Genomic DNA, 18,337 nt, shown 5'->3' with positions numbered 1-18,337 from the left:
CCAGAGCATACAGATGGCATTCTGTAAATGCTTATGGATTAGAGAGCTCAAGCCAGTGTTTATCTTGCCGAAATTGGAATTTAGACATTTTACTGGTAGCCAGTTGTCCATAAATAATGACAGTGGGGAGGGAGAACTGACTAAGCACTTCTCCTTGGACTTCTGACATAATCTGAAGAATTATAGCAAAACTGGAAAGATGCTATGGGAATTCATGTACTTCACAAAAATAGTTCTGATTATTAAAATACAATATATAAGTCATATAGATAAATGCTAGACCATTACACAATTTCTCATGAAAAATGAGTTTGACGTTCAGATTCAAGTAAGTCTACAAGTTACCCACCTTCCAAGCACCTGTTAGTCTAGTGTTAGCCTCACCTTTTCTCTTTGAAATTCCTATAATCAGTAGCTTTACATTTCTTTACAGATGTTTCTATACTTTGAAGATCATGGACTAGTGACGTGCTCTGCTGACCATCTCATTATTTTGTGGAAAAATGGAGAAAGAGAATCTGGATTGCGCAGTTTAAAATTATTTCAAAAATTAGAGGAGAATGGTGACTTGTATCTTGACATCTAGTTGAAGGAATTTGGAATACGTGTGCGTGAACCTTGAATGTCAAATATAGGGTAATACTCAAATTTGTAATGTATTATTTATTTTTTTAAAGAGTTTAAGTTATCTCCACACTCAGTGAGGGGCTCAAACTCACAACCCCCAGATCAAGAGTTGCAAGTTGTTTCTCCGGTATTAGTACATTCACCAAAGAATACACTATATGTTTTTTGACTTTTCACATAGCAGTAACCTGAAACCACTGAGGAAATGGGTCTGTAGTGCTCAGAACCTCTCACTCACTTGATTTAGTATAATTTTGTTCCCTCTAATTACATTCTTATTCATCACAAAAATTTTTTAAAAGTTACATGTACTTTCATATTTAGACCCTTGTGAAATTTGAAGTACCTGCCTTTATTCTCAAAATGCGTATTTTAACTATACCTGTTTTAAAAATTTAGCAAGCCTACTTTTCAGAAAATATAATTATAGAAGATATTTTGGGATAAAAATGAGAAATCCACTGAATAACAGGTAGGATGTAGCACATCTTGAATTTACAGCTGGAGACCTCCAGGAGCCTGTGCTTTGTGCTGCTGCTCAAGGGGTGAGTGCTGGGTTTGAGCTGCTTCTTCTGAACCTAGACCCTGTGAGGGAGGTGGAAATAGAACAGTAAAACTGTGGCATTTGTTAGAAGCTTTTTGTTCTTTGGTTTTCCTTAGAGCCTCTTGGATTAAGAATCTTTGTGATAGGGGCGCCTGGGTGGCTCAGTGGGTTAAGCCGCTGCCTTCGGCTCAGGTCATGATCTCAGAGTCCTGGGATCGAGCCCCGCATCGGGCTCTCTGCTCTCTAGGGGAGCCTGCTTCCTCCTCTCTCTCTGCCTGCTTGTGATCTCTCTGTCAAATAAATAAATAAAATCTTTAAAAAAAAAAAAAAAAAAAAAAAAAAAGAATCTTTGTGATAGATATATCCTACATCCTACAGATTCCCTGGTGTTTTGTTTTTTTTTTTTTAAAGATTTTATTTATTTATTTGACAGAGAGAGATCACAACTAGGCAGAGAGGCAGGCAGAGAGAGAAGGGGAAGCAGGCTCCCCGCTGAGCAGAGAGCCCGATGCGGGGCTTGATCCAAGGACCCTGGAATCATGACCCGAGCCAAAGGCAGAGGCTTAACCCCCTGAGCCACTCAGGCGCCCCTCCCTGGTCTTTAGTAACTAAGTAAGAACCTCCTGTGAGCAAACTTGAGTCTCTCACTGTTAAACTCCACCTTTTTTATTGGTGGTGCCAATTTCTTTAAATGCTTTTGTTGTAGTTTACCTACTACAATTCCTATAAACTCAGGTCAATAGGAATCGTACCAGGGTATGGTTTTCTCCCCCCCATGTGAAGTGGCTGAATGGCTATTAGCTAGGTGGGACCGGACCAGCACACAGCCCTCAGATGTGCCTGGGATGAGAGCTAGAGCAGTAAAGAGATAACGTGCTTCCCAAGTCAGTGTGGCCGCAAGTGCCTGATTGATCTTACCATTCCTCCAATACGAAAGACTTGACAAAGGCTTCGTTTGTGTAGTTACTTGCAGTGACCACTCCAACTTAATCCTCTTTATCACCCCACCAGCCTTAGAACAGATATTTTCTCCCTTTTGGTACTAAAGAATAAAAATTAAAAAAGAAAGTGGAGTTAATAGTGGAGTTATGCTTAAAGTGCTGATCAAAGAGTCTTGTTATCATGGAGGAGGACTCCCGCTCCTTTGCTCTCTGCCAGGTCACCTGTTCCTCCCACTCATCCATAATGGAATCTTTATAAATTGTTGCTTTTACTAGTTTTACCTTTCACCATTGCTTCTACTACCTCCGGACTGGAAGAGCAAGGTCATCTATGCCAGTCTGATCCCCTGATGTTAGGGATGAGGAAACTGAGGCCCATGCAGGTAAGACCTTGCAATTAGCCCTTTGCCCTGGACTGAGTGCATCAGGTTGTTGATCACTTTAGTTAGGTATCTCACAGTCATTTTCGGGCTTTAAAATTTTCCTTGATAGCTGGACCTCCTTCCATTACTAGCTAGCTTTTTCTTTAGACATTTTACATGAGGTCTTTTAAGTTTTTCAAGTTGTTTTCTTGAGTTGTGTAAGACCTCTTCCATGAATTCTACAGGCTAACTTCTGTATTTCCTAGTAGGTTTTGGGTTAGTATTTTCAGATAGTAATCTGTTCCCATGGAGTGACAGAAACCATAGGTGAGTTTTGGGAGCAACTAGTACTGTAAGTACCACCATCAATCCTCTGATCTTTCTGGAGGGGAGATTCTAATAGGGCTCAAATGTGATGGCTGCTCAGTAGTTGTGTGTAGACTGCTCCTAGACACTGAACTTGAAGCACCCAAAGTAACAGTAGGTAGTGGGTCCTGTCATTTTTATTTAAAAATATCCTGTTACCTCCTTCTCAGGCTGTCTTCACATAATTATAAGCAAGAGCCTAAATTTCAGGGGCACTGTATCATTCCTTTTTCAGCCTAAGGCTTGTTCTTTGCCTCCAAGACGAACCAGTCCTGACTTAGAATTATAAAACATTGTTACCTGTACAAGAATGACCTTCTAACTAACTTGTAGTTAAGTAGTCAGTCTAATATGACTTCTACCTATATTAGATAGCATTCTTCTCAATTAGTGGGGGGTGTGTTCAACACAGAACGTTTTAGGAAACAAATACAAAGAGGCATTTATAATAGTTTATACCTTCCCAAAGACTATATGGAAGAATGCAATATTTAGTTAGCAATTCAGAGGATTACACACTGATTAAGACTGTAGCTGTGTTAAAGCTTTGGTACCTGGCAGTCTTAAAGCTTTTAACATTTTAATTTGACATTACAAGGAGTAAGCTGTAACATTCATACAGAAAATGTCAAACATCTGATAAATGTTACTTACCAAATGGAACTGAGAGTGACATGGCGAGGTAAAGACTGTCCTTGTCTCGAGCAAGTTTCTGAAGCCTAGGCAAGTTATTTAGCTCCTTAAAATGGGATTTTGACATCCTGAATTTAATGTGTCTGAAAATAAAGTGTGTGACTCATGAAATAAAGGACACTAAAGCGAAATTTTGAAATAATGAAAAGTTTAGGCCAAAGAGATAAAATAAAAACAGCTGTTGGGAATGAAAAATGGCTGTAGGAATTTAGTTACAAGTACTTCACAAAAACACTTTCATCACATTTACATAGTGCAGCATTACAACACAAGCTAGCTGCTGTCCTGACCAAGCACATTCGCTTTTCTAACAAAAATAATTTAGATACATTTCTCTGCGTGGAATTGTCATATATGATTTCATTTTTTGGTACAAAACATAGAAAAAAACATTGGCACATTATGTAGTGATAAGTCATTTTTTTTCTTTCCATGTACTGGTTTCAAGTGTTCTCCTTTCCAATTTTCATCTGAAAAAAATAACTACTACTCAACTAATTCAGCCTCTGTTTATACCTCATTAAAATGCAGCATGGAGTACAGAGGATTTGAAAAGGAAAATGAAGATATTTTGTTTACTGAGTTTCTGATATTTACAATACATAGAGAAGGGTTGTTTGGTAAAAGAGAAAGGAAAATCTCAAGTCTGACTTTATGTAGATCACAGAAAGTTTTCAAAAGAGCTGTATAAAAATATGCACTTGTGCTTTAGAAGCTTTTAGCATACAATTAAGAGCATAAAATAGTATTTACTGCTTCTCCTTATGCCTATTTTCCAATCTATTTACACATCATGCAGTCTTTTCTTCTTTACATCATTAAAGCAAAATGGCAAGGTCTCAAATATAGATAGGTTAAAAACGTCTGAACCTTGAAACTTCCCCATCCCTCCCCAAAAAGAGATGTCTAGATGGTACACTGCATAACCTACTCTGGACTTAGACCCACCAAATTTAGAGTACTTTAATAAAAATTTTAAACAGCAAATGTATATAAATTTTCTTTAAAAAAAAAAAAAAAAAAGCTTATCCAAGGGCATTCAAATTTAATGGCTTTTATGTACTCACTTTAGTGCCTTGTGACTGCCTCTGTAAACCGGAAATAAGGGAAGCTCTTGGATTCCCCCCAAATAAGGTGTCAGTCCCTCCCCCATCATGAAGTACTTTCTGTTAAGATGAATTCCTTTTCTAGGAAAGATGGCTACACAGGCCACTGCTACCAGTCTACAGAAGGCACTCACCAGGCCAAGGCTGTGGTCAACCTTGCTTGTCACACCATTGAGCAAAGGAACTGCTTAGCCGTAGAGGTGACAAAACCAACTAGTTTATCAGTGATTTGGTCCTAGTTGTTTTGGTCATTTTTTATATATTTTTTTCCCCTTAGGTATTATGAATCCTTCAGGCTGAGACTCTTGAGGAAAATAGTCAAGCTAAACAGTGAAGGTGACTTTTATGGTAAGAGACACTAGCTAAGCTACTTTGTCATCCAGCAAGATGGGCTCACAGGCACCGTCTTTGCTGCTGTGTCCTGCTATTATATATAGTAAATGAGCTCCATGGTTTCATGAGGACACACAGGATGACAGTAGGACAAAGGATTTTGCCATGTGTTTGTTCTGTCACTAAGTGTTCAAAAGAACATGTCTTTCTCTTCACGGAACGTAACTTTCTAAAAATGCAGTTTGGGGACTTAAATAATTCAAAGGTCCAATATTAAACACCAACTCCTTAACCTACACCTGTCCTTTTCACTAGAAAAGAATGCCTCTTATTTCCACGACTGATTCACAGTGCCCTTCGCAGATCCCGAGGTCCCCTTCTCTGTCTTGGCTTTAGCTATCAGATGGAAGCCTCAGACTTTTGCACTTGAGGTCATCTAATGTCTTCCAGTGTTTGTAGTTATCAGCCAAATGTTGCATCAGGGCTGGCAGATGGGCAAAGGCTGCAAGGACATCAAAGAATCACAAGTTAGGTGACCGGAACATATGTAAGGCCGGGGCTCTGTGAGATAGATTGGGGTTCAGAAGTGGAAGAGAGGTCCCCTAGTGCACATACAAGCATGGGAAAGTAAGTTATTAACACTAGTTTCTGAAATACAAACAGTCACTTATTAGCAACATTACAAAATGTATTTGGTCTACTCTGATTCACAGATGCTGTTGGTATTCTTTATAGAGTTTCCCTGAGGAACGGCTAAACCTGCAAACTTTGGAAACCTTTGTTTCCCAGAGGTTAAGACTTATTGCTGCAATTATCAAACATCCACTGAGATTTCTGTACATAAGGTTCTCTGCAAGGTGCTGGGGATGCAGAAGGTGCCCACGCGCCCCTCCCCCCACCTGGCTGCAAACAGCTGGCAGCTATCTCCACACACACACAACCAAAAGTAGCATTTCACGTATACCTTTAGGCCCAACCTGTGTCAATAAGGGTTATCATCATAAAGTATAACACAGTAACCTGTGGGGTGACAAAACACCAACGCTCTTACCATCCCAAGCATCAAACATGTCTGTTATGAAGTAGTCAATGAAGGAGATCTGGGATTTGGGGATGCTGCAGGTATTCCGGTCAAACACTGGCATCACCACAGGGAGCCCCTGTCTCTTCTCTTCATCAGTCTGCGAGAAATGAGAGCACACACAGGGCTGGGGCACACGAGGAGCTGTCACAGCATCTCATTTCTCACAACAGCTCTGAACATGGGTCCTCCTCTAGCTGTCGCCATGAAGACCTCGCTAGGTTCAGTAAGCTCCTGAGGCTCCTGTAAGTCAACCGCCTGATGAGCTAGGGACTCGGGTCTCTTGCACTATCCCAGAGCCCCTCCTGAAGCACTGATCTCTTCACCCCTTTCTGGAGATCGGCTTCCGCAGTCCCACTAGTAGCGCTGAGTACTAACACTGCCGATAGCACCATTTACAGTGAGTGCAGGAGCGGTGGTGGGGGGTGATGGTGGGACAGTGCTTGTGCCTTAGCGTGAGTCAAGGCACTGTCACCAAACTGTACCAGGAGTCACGTGCCTGAAGTTCAAAAAGCCAGTTTCACTTACCAATATCCTCATTGAAGCAGTAAGAATTCTTAATCTTAATGAATTTGACCTCTGAGTACTGTGCTTTTAAAATTCTGTGTTCTGACAAAATGGGAAGTCCACATAAAGCCCTTACACCACACAGCACAGCATCATGATGATGTCTGGAGGAAAAGCATTTCAGCAGTTGAGCTGAAGCACACTATTTTTACTTCAAAGAACAGCAAACTGGGACCGCTCAGGTTTGAGTACTGGTCATGCGGTTCTCCAGAAGCGTGTCAGCCTGATCATTTTGCACAGTAGAGTGGATGTTTACTTGGGTAAGGCCGGCCTGTGCTGAGCTGAATATTAAGATCCCCATGTTCCTGATGGTGTGCTGAACCCGAGGCCAGCTCATCAGAGGCCTCGTTTCTGACTTGTGATTCTTAGGCCACAATGCTTGTGAACATTAGTACATTCCTTTTTGGGAGAAGGACAGCTGAACAAGGAACATACATTAAATGACTTAAATGTTCCTCTCCCATGCCTGTACTTAGAGAATAATTAGGAGTAGCATTTCAGGCCGCCTCTGTGGGTCCTGGGAGGCCCATTAATGACCTCCCACCAGCTTTTGGCTCAGCTTGCTCATTTCAGATTAATCGATGAGGCATCTTTAAAATCTCCACTGTTGTTCAAGGAGTAGTTCGGGCTTTTTACTCTTAACCCCCTTCTTTCTGGCAACCTCAGACTGCCTGCCCTACTTTTCTTCATTTCTGGAGCTCCTCTTCTCAGCCTTGAAAGCTGCAGTTAATGTACCAAGTACTTGGCTGTCCTGCTCCTGCCCCTTTGGGACACAATGAACCATTCTTTATCCTGCCGTCGTGGTACACTCTGCTATGCTGGCCCTCTCCCAGTGTAGGACTTGGGGCTGCGTGCGTGTTTTCCTTTCTATCACACATACGCACCACGGTCCTCAGAGCCTCTTCCCTGGAAGTAGGCCTGTATTTCAAAAGGCATCTTGTGGTCTGCTCGTTTCTGGATTTTTTTTTTCCTTCAACTCCTTCACACTGCCAAAGTGAACTACATATTGCTATTCTTATATAAAAATTCTATTTTTCTTCCTAATTTTACACATGATACTTTCTCTCCCACGAAGTCCTTTCCTATTTCCATATATCTAAATCTTTTCAAAAAATAAAAACAAAACTTTAGTACCAATTCCCTCAAAGCTCCTTTTTTTATCATCTAGGAAACGTATCGGTCTGAACTCAGATAGCATTTACCATACCTCCCTTGGAGATACTTCCTATTTTTAGCGACGTGTGGACCTATCTATGTCTACACCTCTCCCCTACTGTTTATGAGCTGCCCATGAGTGGGAGTGCATCTTGTCCCCACAGGGCTCAGTGGAGAGAAGAATAACCTGGTAAGTGAACGGATGGTAGCCCAGTGTTTGTGGAAATTCAGGATCTAACATTTTTTTTTTTTTTTTTTTTTTTTTTTAGGATCTAACATTTTGATGATGAAAAGATACTTCCAGAGGCTCAGTTTATCCCCTCTCTCCCAGAAAGACTTTGGTCAGTGACCAGCCACATTAGTCAAACCAGAAGTCTATTTCAGGCTGGGGTGAGCCATTCCTTTCTAGGGAGGATTCATGTATTAATTGATGGCTACTCAACTGGAAAATCTCCAGAGTTCCATGACCTGGAGCCATTTCCAGAAGAGAAGTGGAGCTTCCCTAGAGAGGCAGTGTACCTGTGCAAAATACTCCTCAGAGATCCTCCCAGCCCATTCGATGCACAGGTCCAGGGGGCGACATGGGTTGGCTACATCAGCACACTTTATCATCATACGCTTGATCAGGATTTGGTTTTCAGGAAAGTTCTTCCCAGTAGGGTTGCATTCACAGTCGCTGCCCTCAATCTGGAAGACAGATGGTCATATTAGCGTTAAAAGGATATTATGGCCACAGTGGCCAGACATTAGATGGTCGGCAACCAGGCCCATTCAGACCTGCCTGGGACTCAAGTTTTCCCATCCTTAATTCCATATATAATACACTTAGTCAAGACAAACAGTTTAAAACATCAAACTCCCTGTCACCACTCATCCCCTCACTGCCATCCTATTCCCCAGAGGTAACTATTACCTCGAGTTGGTTTTGTTTTTAGTGGTTTGGTATGGCATTTTAAAGGAGAGCTTTTCTTCCAGTTTTATCAGGATGTGTAGAAACCACTGCCAGGTTTATAAAAATGCATTAAAGATAGGAAAGAACACATACATAGGACCCTTCAATCCTTTTTTCATTTATTTCTACTACTTATGCCTGCCATCTCCCTCTCTGTCCTGTGACCTTGTGTCCCATCCCTTTTCTCTTAAGGCATCTGTCCACTCATGCTTTCCTGGCTGCTTTTCCGATGAATGGTGGCGAGTCATGACCCAAGTACATTCTTGGTTGGGGGGGTACTAAGAGCATGAAAGTGGGCTGGGGCACGATATTTGGTCATGTTCAGAAAGACCAGTTGTGCAGGAGTACAGACCTAGTGACGGATGTCAGGGGTCCTGAGCCAAGTGGCCAGTTCTGTGAGTAGGCTTACATAAATGCAATGATAGGTCAGTTACACAAAACCTGGATAATTGCTATCTTCTGATTCCAAAGACATCAGATTGTGTGAAAACAATTACATTTCCAGAGTTCTGCCAAGCTGAAAAACTGCATGACATTTTAAGGGGTTTTGTTTTATTTTGAGACTAGATCTATTTATTAAACCATCAGTGGACAGAATTATGTTCTGAAAATTATTTTTTTGATTTCTTACCACTGGTAAAATACTGCTTACAATACATACTGTTGTAAACAATAGATCTCAACACAGAGTTGGGAGCTTATTTTGATAGGTGACTTTCCTTAACTCTAAATTCCGTGTAATTTCCCCCTCCTGACTCCCCAGATCCTTACCCCCATAAGTCAGTCTCCTGAAAAGAGAGGGCCCTGGCATTACGTTGTGGGACCCCAGGAGATGAAGCAGAACAGATGAGGTAGACACTGTCCCTCCATCTGGTCATGTGAGGGGTCCTCCACGAACAGTCTCCTTACTGATCAGGTTACTTTGAAGACAACCATTCATCATCCATCCACATACGCAGCCTCCGCTCAATGGAAATGAGCATAAGGCTTTCCTAATTTTACAGGGCTATGAACAGCTTCATGGTTTCAGAGGTCAGTTGAGCTCATTTTAAACGACAGAGATGTGAACCTTCTGTGCATGTTTTTAAAACCCAAGTTTGGAGGGGCCTTAAGGCAGAACTAGGGTAGATCAGTAAATTTTAAAAATGACAAATGCGGGCGCCTGGGTGGCTCAGTGGGTTAAGCCGCTGCCTTCGGCTCAGGTCATGATCTCAGGGTCCTGGGATCGAGTCCCACATTGGGTTCTCTGCTCGGCAGAGATCCTGCTTCCCTCTCTCTGTCTCTGCCTGCCTCTCCATCTACTTGTGATCTCTGTCAAATAAATAAAATCTTTAAAAAAAAAAAAAAAGAAAAAGTGACAAATGCTTTTGTTTTCAACTAGCACTCACAATTTGACTATATGGAATCTTTAGGTACTAATGTTTGTAATGCAAGTCAGCAGGAATATAGTTCTTTAAAACATCCACTTTTCCCGCCAATACTAGATTTTAGCTTCTATTTTATTCTTTATTTTATTGAGTTCTTTTAATTCCAGTAGAGTTGATATACAGTGTGGCATCACTACATCGTATGCCTGAAACTGCCAGTTGTCTACATCACTTGTGTTCATCAGGGTGTGTGTGCTGTCTTATCCCCACCACCTGTTTACCCCTCCCCTCCATCCACGTCCCTCTGGTGACCACCGGTTTATTCCCTGTAGTTAAGAGGGTCTCTTGGATGGTCTCTCTCCTTAAAAACAGCCATTTTGGAGGTCTCCAATGACTGAGAATTAGAAAGGGCTTTGATCCTCTAAAATACCCCACACAGGCTAGCCTCTGTTATCTGCAGGCCTCGTCTGTCTTACTCTTTGGGCCTACCTCCTGTCACCATAGGCCTTATTTCAGAACCCTCCTTTCAGGGAGCTCAGGGTTACTGTGGACATTGTGGCCAGTACTTCCAGCCCGTCTTCACCAGCTCTGAGCAGAGAGCCACCTTGGATTCAGGATGAGGAGAAAGTGCGTTGAGGCCAGAATAGCCTCTGATGGGAACAGTGCTCAGCTGTATCTGACCACAGGAGAAATGCTTACCTCAGCTGCCATTGGCTTATTGATGCTGTTCACAAATTTGTTCACATGTTCAAAGTGTTTGGTCATCTCTGTTGCTAAAACCATGTCGATAATGGCCTGGCGCAGTGTTCGATAATGGTTCCTAAAATAAACAGAAGACGAAGAGCCTTGTTCATATCAGGTCCGGAATGAGAACTGTCGTGCTCCCATCTCCCCACACTTGGGAGGAAGCCAGGGCACAGAGTTGGGAACCGAGTGCAGATCCTCAAGTCTGCCTGTGCCTCTTCCCTGTAAGCCAGGACTTGCTGACGCTGTTCCACTGTCCCCAGTGCAGCGGACCCTTCGTCGTAGGACATGAGAGTGTGCGTGCATGCGTGTGTGCAATGTCACATAGCAGGCACTTACTTTACAAAGTGGTTTCCTTCTCCCTTCCTTTGGCAACACAAACCCAGTGAGGTGGACGGCAATGTCAAGTCCCTGCCCTGCAAGCCTGGCGCGGCAGCCTGGTGAGCTGTCCCCGCGGCAGGCGGCCCAGACTCGGGTTTCTATTACAGAGACTTGTCAGCACTTCCTCAGGTGATGGCCTCGGAATCATGTTTTTCCCCTGAAAAAGCTCTACATTAGATCGAAGGTGTATTGCGTGGAGCTGCAAACCTGCCCCATTAACTCTCCAGGTCCTACCATCTTCTTCTAACTTCTAGGAGCCAGCATGAAGAGCTGAGTAGAGTTGGCTCTTGGAGAAAATTCTTTCAGTGAAAGTTCTAAAAACAGTCCTTGACACTGATGAAACGTTCTGAAAGTGGAATAACTGGTCTCCGTGTTTTCTCAGATTTCTAGAAACCAGCGTGTTAGGTTCATGTTGAAGTGTGGTCCCTGCCACCAGAGTGAGCTCTGTGCTCTGTGTCTGCTTGGCCCTCCAGCCTGGCCGCTGCTCCACGGGCAACAGCCATAGTGACTGCAGGCCTGTGGTGGTCCCCAGGGATTGCTCCTGTCTGTTCCCGGCTGGCCCACTTAGCCCAGGAAGGGGGAGAACTGCCCCACCCTTTGGGCTTTAACATCTCTGCTGGGACATCTAGAATAACACTATCTCCTCATGAGTTAGGTTTTTAAGTGGCAAACATTGAACTGGGGGAAGATGAGGAAGGATGCATGTTCCCTGAGTTACACAAAAGGCAGGATGTCCTCCTGGAAGGGTAAAAATTCTGCTGTACTTATCAGTAAGACAATCAATATTTCTAATTACTTTGGGGTATGTAAAACATGTCCATAAACTCACTGAAGACCAAATGAAATTCCGAAAGATAAAAGCAGTCTGACAAGTACAGGTAAGCTTACAAGGGCAAGGTGACTATCTTAATGTCTGATACAATGGTCCAACTATTGTTCTTTCTCCTTTTCCTTACCCTACGAAGCAGCTCAGGACTTGGAGAAGTTAGGGAAAACACCATTTCCCACTTACACTTCACAAACCTGAGCACAGGAACCCAAACACCACAGACCTGTCGATGTTCTTGAAAATGTTGCACTTGCTGTCCTTGACGGTGAGCTGGAAAGCCAGGGCAGTGTGGTGACTCTCTAAGACAGCGGTGTCATTGTAGAGCACGGCAAGTTCGCTGCCTGCATTGCAGAGGAACGAGTTGGTCCTTCCCGGGTGATCCACATCGTGCACCGTGGCCGCAATTAGTGCTGCGACCTCGTCCAGCTGATCGAGGCTTCCCTGGGACCGTGGGGAGGCAAGGGTGAATGTTATCCACTGGCTATCGGAGACCTACACTCCTATCTGTGCCTCAGGAGGGATGGGCCTGATGAGCCTTCTCTGACTTCCTAGAAGTTGAGAAGCTACCCAGGACACAGCACAGATACTCCACTATGCTGCAACGTATCTGGAGGGAAACAGAAATCTGAGCTATGGGACATATCTATTGTGATGGACGCCTACATTCTCTTCCCAGCACCCACTCACTCCAGCTCTTTGCAGGAAGCCAAACAGGCCTTTCCAAATGCTTGCCCTGTGGTATTGCTGTGACATTTTCCCACGAGTGGAGAGAGCATAGAGTGGCCTATGATCCTAAGTATTACTTATTTCATTTGCTTACTTAGGCAGAGTGAGAGAGTGGCAGTAAGTGGCACAAATACATCAAGACTCTTCACACCAAGGTAAAAGGACTAGAGCCAAGCAGTACAAGAGAATCACGGACAAGAAAAAGAATTTTCCCAGGACAACTAAGGTTAAGGCAGCTCTTGCCGTTGAAAACCAAATTCAGCTCTAGGCTAGCAGGCAGCAAAGGCAAAAGGGAGACCCTATTTCTTAAGCTCTTGCTGTGTTAATCTGAGAACACAGACCAAAGCACAAGGGCATACAAATGTTTTCTCAGATTACAACTTTAGGTGGGGGTTATTAAATGGGCTACTATCATGTAAGAGATCCTATAACTTAGGAATTCATTCGGTAATCATTTCTTCCAGGCTTACTGGGCTCTAGTTAGTAGAGTGTGGGCACTACAATGATGAACTACACTGGCATGCTTTCTGCACTAATGGGGTTGACAGTTTACTGGGAAAGGCACAAATCTATCTCTCTGTCTGTCTCTCTCTCTCTCCACATACACACAAGTAAAAAATAAATCTCTGAGCTCAAGAGCTCCTTCCAGCCCAATTCTCCAAGGTTCCTTGCAGTTCTACATTTTCTGATTGTCTGGCAAGACTGTCAGAATTAGAAAATGTCTTTTAAATTGTATTACAGTCTTAGTCTTGTTTCCATTGCTATTTGAGAAATTCAGATTTTGCACCACTAGCAGAATTCACAATTTAAAGGAAAATTCTTAGGGGAGGGAGAGTAAGGGAGATGATAAAGTGACCAAGAACTCCCTGATTTATCAAGCATTTAGTCTCTATTTTTCTAGAGTGGTTCTGCTTAAGTGAGGTTCATCTCCAACTCTGGACTGCAGGGGCTGCCATCACTTTGGTCTTGACATTCATGCTTTTAGGTTTCGTCCTCTACTGGCCCGGTGCAGCCTCAGTAGTGCAGCATATAGCGGAGGACTGTGAGCCTGCAGTAGGGATCTGGAAGTGCCCTGGCTCCTCCAAGAAAGGGCTGTACAAACATAGGTTCATGTCACTTTTGTAACCGCAGGTGATAAAGATCTTCAAAAGCATCACTCTTGGACCACATTCTTTATTTTGTTGATGATTAAAGTGAATACCAAGATCAGCTTCCGGCTGATGGGCTTTGGCAGACTCTCCCCACTATGGTGGCATTTCTGCTCCTTCTGGCTGACCCACTGCCACTCTTCTAAGTACCCAGGGTCTTAGAATATGGAGATGATCTCATGTCAGGCCACTGCAGACTGATAGGAATTTCAGTCCCTAAATAGCAGTTCTCCCAGGACGTCTGCCTTCTAAGCTTCAGTTCTAATTGCAGCAAAGGAATTATAAGCTTCACTGTGCAAGTGAGGGGAATAGGGAAGGAGGGGAGAAGGGGATCTCTTGCCAGCTGTGCATGGGGTGTACACAGGGCTGCCCTATAAATCAGCACCTGTAGAGGACACTACTCACTTCTAAGTAAGACTAAGGGACGTGAAACCTCTCAGAATTATGTAAGTCATCAATATAGGATATACACATTCACACCTACACAAAACACATACACCTACATCTATGATCAGTAGAATGTGCGATGGCTCATTACTGTCTGGTTTATAATACGCCACTGGCCCAATTCTGATCCTAAAATGGAACCTCTAGACCAAGTAACCATTTGCTGTAATAATGAAGTCCTGTCCTTGATCCCTCACAGTGGGCTCCTTGTGAATACCTGGAGAATGGGTTCATGAATCAGCCAGGCATGCAAAGGAGTCTCTCCCATGACATCAATTACTACTTTAGGCATGTGGGGGAGTGGAGAGCTGGGAGAAAAGGCCATGTCTTTACAACACCAACATGATCAGTTAATCTGAGTGTGTGTGAATATATACACAAAAGTTAGCTTTTTGGCTTAACATTTAGTAAGATTGAGCTCCTGGACCTCCAATTTAGGCAGGTAACTAGATCCTGATACCAGAATTCTACCTTCACTCGTTCCTTTCCAAGGAAGAAGGCAGTGGCGTGCAGGACATCGGCGGCATGGGTGGAGTTGTGGTAGGCATTGGAGGAGTGGTAGTTGGCTTCAATCACTTGGAGCCAGGCTCGAAGAGTAGTTTCAGAGCAGTGTAAAAATTCACATACTCCAAACCGAGAAAACACCTTTAAGCCCAGGTAAACCAATGGCCTAGAAAAAGGGAAAACAAACCCGATTCACTGGATTCACTGGTCTAGAAACTGCTTTCTTTGATGACACAGGGGAATAGAGGCATTTTTCTTGAGACGTTTTTACTTCACATGCTCAAGGGCATAAAAATATTCTCTCCCCAAATTAGGAGACAGAACATCTCATCAGTCACCAATTTACAACCAGGTGCCTCGTGGTGATCCGTACATGATTTCTCGATTGTCTTTAAGTCATATGGCTTCAGTGGTTCCAGCAACCAAGACAGATCTCTGATAGTCCATCTCTACTTCTATACAAGCTCTGTACTTCCTCTGTGTCCCCTCAGGAAGTCACTGAGCCTAAGGACAGTGGTCTCTGCAAAGTCTTACCATTTCCCATCACATTATTCATGTACAGGTGAGAATCATTCACATCCTGTACATCAACAGCCCCAGAAGAAAGCCTTCTCCTACTATAGAAGAGGTCTTTCCGAGTTATTTAATTTTTTCCCTGCCTCCCGGATAGATCCAAGGTCAAGTCTGTAGTGCTCTCAAACTCATTTTGTGAGGTGGAGCTTCAACAGTTCGGGGCTGAGAGTACTTGCAACTCCTGGCTCACTAGCACAAAGGAATGACCTGGATAAATCTGAAAAGGACACGTAGTAAGTCCTCATCCTTGGTCATCACCAGGCTAACCCACATCTTACCCACTCTGTCTCCATAAAGGAGCTCACTCAGGGGCCACAGTCTCTCTGGTTGTTCGACATTCCAACATGGCATGACTGGTAGAACCTGTGAAGTTTCTTGTGGCAAGAACTCACGTCTCCCTCAAATCCAGATGTGAAAGTCTTGAGCGTGGCCATCAATCTTTCCCCACCTGCAGCCAGAGAAGCCACATACCTTTTATGTGTTACAGCTTCCAATTCAAAGATGTTGAACTCCCAACTTTCCTCATTATCAAGTAACTGAGCGATACAAGGGGGGACATCGTTGATGGTTATTGGCATCGCAAGGTGGCTGTGACTCTGGTGCACATCTGAGCAAACAGATGGGGTTGGGGAGGCTGGTTAATTGCAGAATCTTGAGTGTCCCTGAGCATTTGTCATCATCTTCATGGTAGCTACTAGAAAGGACGTCTTGAACTTCTAAGGGTAGGAAGATTTTTTACTTCCAGATTCTTCTATTATGAAACTTCCAGATCCCCCAACCAAAAATAAAAATAAAAGAAGTATTCCATTTAACTGTTTAAATGTACAGAGATTTGCAATTCCTACTCGGACAGTGCTCAAAGAAGTAATTTTAATGAGGAGACCTGGTTTCAAAGGCAGAACACAGGGACAGTGAACTCCAGTGAGACCCAACAGGAAATAACAACACTCTCCCCAAACAGTAATCCCAAAATGTGAGAAGGCACAGGCTGGAGACTGGTTATCATCATGACATGGACAGATGACAACTTACTCTTAGTGAACACATACTCGTTTCCTGACAACCTTCTCAAGCCATCCTGGAATAAAGAAAGCTACTATTAGAAGTGTGCTTTCCATGCTCTTAGCATTGTTCTCTCATTTCTTCCATTAGCCTAAGAGACCTGCATCCTGAACAACCCAATCTGGAACTCCAAGTTGAAGCTCAAAATTAAAAGAGTATCTATGAGACAGAGGATATTCTCCCTTCCACCGCTATTAGCCCCAGGAGATGGAGAATTGAGAATAAAGTAGATAGGACTTCATTCAGGTTTCACATCTGACCTCTGATTTGCCTTTTTTCAAATGCCTTCTTTGTCTTCTGGCATCTTGAAGCCACATTTCTGCAATTACAGAAGGGGTCCTGCTTTTGGATGTGGGTTATTTTGAAGGAACGCCACTTCCCCTTATAGGGACTGTGTTATTCTTGTGTTCTTGCATTTACATATTGGGAAACCAAAGTCATGGGCCACATTTTGGGGATGACTTAATGTAAAAACTTAAAAAGGGTGGGCTGATTTTTGACTTATATCTAAATTTTTTTTCCAACTGTATTTTCTGTTTTGCAACATGGGCATTGCAACTGGCCTTTAAAATGAAAGTTTCTGGGTTTGAGATGTTTGGGGCAGCATAAGGGAGTGGAAAGAATTCCGGTGATTTCCATTTATTAGGCTCTTGAGCTAGGCCCCAGATGGTGCTGCATCTCAGTTTCCTTCTCTCTGCTTTCTACCCTTAAGTACCTAATTATTTAGATCTTGCTTAAAAGTCATTTATAAAATTACTTGTCTCTCTAGAAAGTATGCACTAAGGTTCAAAGTATTAATGAAAATGGGAGCTTGGGTGGCTCAGTTAAGCCTCCCATTCCTTTTTTTTTTTTTTTTTTAAAGATTTTATTTATTTATTTGACAGAGAGCATGAGTAGGCAGAGTGGCAGGCAGAAGGAGACTCCCTATTGAGCAGGGAGTCCAACCTGGGGCTCTATCCCAGGCCCCTGGGAATATGACCTGAGCCAAAGGCAGATGCTCAACTGACTGAGCCACCCAGGCGCCCCAAGCCTCTGACTCTTGATTTCGGCTCAGGTCATGATCTCGCGGTGCTGAGATCAGGCCCTATGGAGGCCTTGGCACTCAGTGGGGAGTCTGCTTCTCTCTTTCCTTCTGTTTGGGTACTGTTTGGGTGCTCCCCCTCTTTAAAATAAATAAATAAATCTTAAAACAATTAAAGTATTAATGAAGGACTCCCCTGAAGTCATACCTTGGATCTTTAGGCCAAGCCCTTAATTTTTAAAACTCTATCAGTAGGCAAGTAACCATGGCTACAACTGTCTTGCCCGTAAGGTAGGTATTGCAAGGTACTCCTGTTTTTGTTTTACCTTTCTTTTTCTGGTTCCCAAAATCAAATAAAAGGAGGTAGAATTCTACACTGGTTCCTCACAGCCTTACTTGCAGAAGAACCACAAGATGGTACGCCAGCAGGGGGAAGGAGGGCAGATAACGTAGCTCCAAGAACCAAAGGCCTCCTACTGCGACTCAGCTGTGGCTGCCCTCCTGAATGACCCTTGCCAGCATTCTCCAGAGCTCAAGTTTACGCTGCACAGGGATGGGACAGCCAAGGCCAGCCCAGGGGCAGGAAAGCAATGGCGGGGGGTGGGGGGTGTCACTAGATTACAGGCTCATTAAAGACTTTCAGCAGGAACAAGGAGAATGACTACAAAACCAGTCAACCCAGCATATGGTGACAGGGCTGGACAGAAAACACACAGATAACTCCAGGAGTCTGTTTTCCTCCCAAAGAGTACTTCCAGTTTCAGCCTCTGATTAGGATTACAAATGAGTAATTTGAATCTTCTCCGTT

At 43.3% G+C, this 18,337-nt stretch overlaps 2 protein-coding genes across 7 annotated transcripts in view; one reads left to right on the top strand and one right to left on the bottom strand.

Moving 5' to 3' along the window:
• Positions 1-681, top strand: part of LOC111148360 (WD repeat domain 41) — a 41,452-nt gene extending 40,771 nt beyond the window's left edge. The window contains exon 13 of the mRNA XM_022504856.1: positions 434-681. Coding sequence (XP_022360564.1) covers positions 434-586 — 153 coding nt within the window. The 3' untranslated portion in view covers positions 587-681. The remainder of the gene's footprint in view (positions 1-433) is intronic.
• Positions 682-3,675: 2,994 nt separating this feature from the next.
• The window catches only part of LOC111148266 (phosphodiesterase 8B), a 238,791-nt gene continuing 224,129 nt past the window's right edge, over positions 3,676-18,337 (bottom strand). For 5 of the 6 annotated variants that reach the window (XM_022504729.1, XM_022504728.1, XM_022504731.1 and 2 more), the window contains 8 exons: positions 16,479-16,524; positions 15,918-16,053; positions 14,841-15,039; positions 12,272-12,489; positions 10,794-10,914; positions 8,295-8,462; positions 6,024-6,153; positions 4,876-5,474 (listed from right to left, as the gene is read on the bottom strand). In XM_022504729.1, coding sequence (XP_022360437.1) covers positions 5,365-5,474; positions 6,024-6,153; positions 8,295-8,462; positions 10,794-10,914; positions 12,272-12,489; positions 14,841-15,039; positions 15,918-16,053; positions 16,479-16,524 — 1,128 coding nt within the window. In that variant the 3' untranslated portion in view covers positions 4,876-5,364. Of the gene's footprint in view, positions 5,475-6,023; positions 6,154-8,294; positions 8,463-10,793; positions 10,915-12,271; positions 12,490-14,840; positions 15,040-15,917; positions 16,054-16,478; positions 16,525-18,337 lie in introns of all 6 variants that reach the window. The other variant, XM_022504725.1, reaches the window with a different exon arrangement.

The sequence above is a fragment of the Enhydra lutris genome, unplaced genomic scaffold (genome assembly GCF_002288905.1).
Source record: "Enhydra lutris kenyoni isolate GAN:26980312 unplaced genomic scaffold, ASM228890v2 scaffoldscaffold19, whole genome shotgun sequence".
Taxonomy (NCBI): domain Eukaryota; kingdom Metazoa; phylum Chordata; class Mammalia; order Carnivora; family Mustelidae; genus Enhydra; species Enhydra lutris.
The sequence above is the reverse complement of the archived record's forward strand: the minus strand, read 5'-3'. Positions and strand labels throughout refer to the sequence as shown.